We start from the raw sequence: 4,880 nt of genomic DNA on the forward strand, positions 1-4,880 counted from the left end.
GTTCTCTCCCCCTTCTCCCCCCTCTCCTCCTCTTCGGGTCTGACTTCCCTCCCCCAGGGGAGAAAGGGGGGTGTCCCAGCGATGCCTTTCACACAGCAAGTCCCCACCCGGCGGCTCTGGTTAGGGGCCCAGGTGAGCTATGCAGGCCCCGAGGGAAGGGCACAGGTATCCGCTGTGGGCACCGCATGCCCTCCTTCACCTGGCGTTTGATACGACAGCAACCTCTGCTTGACCCCTTAGTCACTGCGCACAGCAGTCCCACCCCCGGCCTGACTGCGGCGGGCTGGCCCCTGGTCCGGCAGGACATCCCCTTGGGCTCGGTACCTTCAGATATTCTAAGCTTCGTCCTCAGGAGATGCCAGTCCTGGCCAGATGAGGCGGGCGTGGGGACAGTCACTGCTGCCCTCTCCCTGCCCGCCTCACCCTCAAGGTGGCCCTGGTCTTCAGAGATCCCGGTCAGGAGGGGCATGGGGCCCTGTACCCACAGGCCCCCCACTCTCCTCGGGGCTCTGAGAAGCCTCCAGCCAGGAGACACCAGCCTCCCCTTCCCGCAGGAGCCCCTACCAGCCCTGTGCGGCTCCGTCGCAGCCCCATTTGGCTTGGGGACTGGGGGACAGGGCTCCCTCCCTCCTCCTGGGCCCCGGGGCAGGGAAAGCCACAGCTCTGCCCCGAGTTCCCTTTCTTCTTGGCAATTCTCTCCTTACACCTGAGCCTTCTGTGGATATGCTAGCAAGTGAAGAAGGGGACGATTACAGAATCCACGCGTGATGTCCCTGGGTCCTGTGTGGGTGCATCTGGCGGTTCCTGTCTGGAGCATGAGGGGCCTCCTGGCCTCACCTGGGGCTTTAGCCAGATTCCCAAGCAAGAGGAACCCCTTCCTTTTCTGTCCCGTTCGCGAAGCTGTGCGCAGACTCCCATCCGGCGCTGTTGCCGCTGGGGGTGCTGTGGTGGGGACTGTCGCACACATAGCCGTGTAGCAGCACCCGTGCCCTCTGCCCCTGCGTCTGCCCAGTGTGGTATCCTCCGATGTTGCCAAACCTTCGAGGAGCGGGAGGTGGGACAGCAGCACTGTCCCCTGGTGAGAGCCACTGCTCAGCAGACAAAGGGAAGTCAGGGAAATTGCTAGGAGGACGTCCCCTAGACTGTAATCCAAGATCGTGCGGTGCTTCACTGAATCGTATGAACAGAGTGCCGAGGCCAAGAAGTGCTTACTGTGCACATGACGTTTTAAGTGACCCCTCCTAGTGTACAGAGTGCTGTCGCAACCCCACCTCAGTCGCCTGGCCAGCTGCGGAGGCAGGAGGGCCGCGTGCCCCGAGGAGCTGTGACTGGAGCCCAGCCCTGGCTCCTGCAGGTGCGGGGTGCCCTGCGGAAGCTGGGCGGGGGAGGCCCCTGCGACATCAGGCCGACGGCCCCTGCCCTCCGGGAGCACAGGTCTGCACACAGTAGGGCTGTGAGGGCGAGAGGCTGGGAGGGTCTCTCTCTTTCCCCTCTAAGAGCAGGTGACGCGGGGTTAGGTAATAATGGAAACTAAAGTGAGTGGACTCTGGTCTTGCCCAAGACACTTCCCCGTCAAGAGACCATCTTTGCTTGGCCTTATACTTGATGCCCCCGCCTCGGACCAGGCTCTGTCTGCTTATTTTTCTTAGGAGGAAAAAAACAAACAGAAAAACCAGCTGATTCTGAAACACAGGGTTTCCTCCCAATCTCTGCAGGGGCTGCCCTCGGGCCCACCCACTCCGTGCCTGAACCGGGCATTGCTCCAGCACCACGGGGGTCAGATGTGTGGGTCATTACTCGTCCGTTCGCTTTCCGTGGGAAGTGAAAAATAATGCGAACACTCATATGCACAGAGGCCGGGTTAGCTTTCCAAGAACTTCCGGAAAGGTCCCGCCCCTTAGAGAGCAAGAAGGCTGTCCTCTGACATTCAAAACTCACCTCCTAAGGCCTGTGTGTAGAAAGGTTTCTTTATTATAAACATCACATTCCAGGGGCAGGAAGGGGTCGGTGGGACGTGGAGGGACGTGGGCAGGACGGGTCCCCACACACCTGCCCAGAGCTCCGCCGGGCGGGAGGCGCGGCCGGGGCTCAGGTGACCTGCAGCGGGGTCTCCAGCATCTCCATCAGGAAGGTGTCGATGGGCGTGTCCCCAATGAGCTTGAAGAAGAAGAGGTGCTCCAGGCACTTCAGGCCGATGGAGCGCAGGGCGGGCAGGCGCAGCAGCAGCTTGGCGAACCTGCGGAGACCGGGAGGGTCAGGACCCCGCACAGCCCAGGGGCAGGGCCAGGGTCCGTCCTCTGGGCACCTGTGATGGAAGAGGGAGCCTGGCAGGGATGAGGGCACCAGAGAACCTAACCCCAGGGGGCGGCAGAAAAGGCTGGAGGGGAGGTTATTCTTAAAGGGGACACGTCCGATGAGAAGAGTTCAAATGGAATTTTAGCATCCTGGAAACATGTATGTTTCTGTGTTCATGCCACAGGAAATGTGTCAACATAGAAAAATAGAACAGCACCAGCTGCTTCTCTACATGGAAAAACGGAGGTCTGTACCAAGGCCAACACAAACCTTCCGAAGTGTGGTCACACAGCGTCTGAGCGCGTGTGAAAGGTGCTGCGTGTGGCGAAGAGCGGCTGGATCAGTGGTCAGCAAACTGCAGCTCGCGAGCCACATGCGGCTCTTTGACCCCTTGAGTGTGGCTCTTCCACAAAATACCACGTGCGGGCGCGCACGTACAGTGCGATTGAAACTTCATGGCCCATGCGCAGAAGTCGGTATTTATTTTGTGGAAGAGCCACACTCAAGGGGCCAAAGAGCCGCATGTGGCTCGCGAGCCGCAGTTTGCCGACCACTGGGCTGGGTGAAGGGGGAGGCTGAGCCGGGTGGCCGCACCAGCGGCTTTTACAGAATTTGGCAAAGGACACGGCTTCTCTATAAAGTGCACTTAGACAAACTCTGGAAATGCTGTTTTACTCTAGAAATGCCCGTTTTACAGTCTGTAACATGCCGAGCATACTGTGCTATGGCTCCCTTTGCCGTCTGTCCTGGATGTTGGAGCTGAGGTGGGGACCATGGAACTAAGAGGCTCACAGTCACAGCCAGGGGTCTGTCGGTGGCATTTGTTCTGAAGCGTCCACAGGGTGGCAGCACTGCACCACTGAGAGCCAGGCCTCCCCGCCCCTGGATGCCCTCCACCCGTTTCTGCAAACCAGAGGCACCTCAGCACTTTCCTACCTGGCTGAGCCCAGGGCCATCCCTGATGGAGCTGCTCAGCCTCAGGGTGGTCACCTTGTGTGTCCGCACCCCAGGGACACCAGGGGCCCAGCCTCTGCACCCCTCCCTGAACTCCCCAGCTCTGCCCAAGCCCAGGCCCCTGGCAGCCCCTTCTGGGAAAAACGGTCAAGTTGCAGCATTTTCTAAGTGACAGTCATTAGAAACAGCCGGAATGCCAAGCGAGTCAGAACACACTCCCCCGCGCCCGCCTCGTGAAATCCTACAAAGTCGTCCGAAGCGATGATGTGGTTTTTTAACACTTGACGAAACACCGAAATGGCTTTGGGAGGGAGAGAGCCCGCCAGGCTGTGTAGCTTCAGACTGTAAATGCTTCTTGTCTACACAAGGAGACTGGAAGGAAACATACCCCAAAATTTACAACCAACTTTTACTACCTGTTTTATGTTTTACAAACGTTTTCCTTGTTTCCTACCAAAGCTTGCTCTGCTTTTATAATAAGGAAAAGGCAAGGTTTGGTTTTCTGGGGGTTGTCTTTTGTTGTTGGGTTTGGGGGTAGTTGTTCGTTTATTTGTTTGTTTTTTGGTTGGTTGGTTTAAGATAGAGACACGACTAGAGCCATTCTAAGCTTCTCCCAACGCCTGCACACAGTGTGTGCTCAGGAACGGGTAGGTTGCCTCAGGGCTGGATTCAGCAGAATCCCCACACGCCGCGCCTCCCTGGGGCTGAGGGCACAGGCACCAGGCCTGGTGTTGGGCCCTTCATCTCACCTGCGGCAGGAGACACCAGGAGTCTGCCAACCCCCTGCCCTCCCTCCGTGGCTGTGGCACTCGGTGGCCACGTGACCAAGTTCTCACCAATGGAAGTGAGTGCAGGGAGGGGTCTTTCCAGAGGGGGGGGCTGCCCACGGCGCCCCACCTCTGGCTCTGGGGTGCATGGAGCAGGAAGGAAGCAGCTGGGCCCGGGTGGGGTGTGCAGAGTCCCCTCTCACAGCCCCGTCGTGCCCAGCGGACTGATTCGAAAGTAAGAATGGAGCCTGGGTTTTGCTCCCCGGTGGCATTTGGGAGGTCTGCGGCCCTGGCTCACCCACCCTTATGCCCGTTACTGTGCCCACTGGCTGAGGCCCACCGCTTGGGGCGACTCACAGTCTCCCGCAGACAGTGGGCAGGGACTGGCGGGGGACCCAGGAAAATGGCTTCGCAGAAATCAGCCCTCACCTCGTCACTGCGAGAACTGGGAGCCTAGAAAAGTAATGCTAAAACCAAAACTAATGTCTTCAAGGCAGTTTTTCAGGTTTTGCTATCAGTTTCCTGTGAGATTTGAGCTGTGAGCTGGCTGAGGAGGGGAACGTTCACTTAGCTGTGCTTTGGGGGAAATATCTGAGAACATAGTCTAATGGCCTGGGAAGACCTGTATGGGCGACGGCCAAGTGGTCTGAGAGCTCCTGGCCACGTCCTTCTCAGACAAGGAGCCCGGCCCAGACCAGCGCTCGCTGGAGGCCAGCAGGGCAGCCAGGACCAAGGTCACCTCTGCTGGCTACCAGAGCCGTCTCGGGCAGGGGGTGCGGGGCAGGCGGGACAATGTGGTCTCTGGCAATCCCAGCCCTTTGGCACCAGGGAGGCCTGGGCTCCTGTCCAGCCACCCCCCCCTGC

At 59.0% G+C, this 4,880-nt stretch overlaps 1 protein-coding gene across 5 annotated transcripts in view; it reads right to left on the reverse strand.

Moving 5' to 3' along the window:
• Positions 1–1,953: 1,953 nt before the first annotated feature.
• RXRG (retinoid X receptor, gamma) overlaps positions 1,954–4,880 on the reverse strand; it is a 141,056-nt gene continuing 138,129 nt past the window's right edge. For 4 of the 5 annotated variants that reach the window (XM_005880492.2, XM_005880491.2, XM_014528540.1 and 1 more), the window contains one exon: positions 1,955–2,236. In XM_005880492.2, the coding sequence (XP_005880554.1) occupies positions 2,089–2,236 (148 nt within the window). In that variant the 3' untranslated portion in view covers positions 1,955–2,088. Of the gene's footprint in view, positions 2,237–4,880 lie in introns of all 5 variants that reach the window. The other variant, XM_005880493.2, reaches the window with a different exon arrangement.

Source organism: Myotis brandtii, unplaced genomic scaffold, assembly GCF_000412655.1.
Source record: "Myotis brandtii unplaced genomic scaffold, ASM41265v1 scaffold64, whole genome shotgun sequence".
NCBI lineage: Eukaryota > Metazoa > Chordata > Mammalia > Chiroptera > Vespertilionidae > Myotis > Myotis brandtii.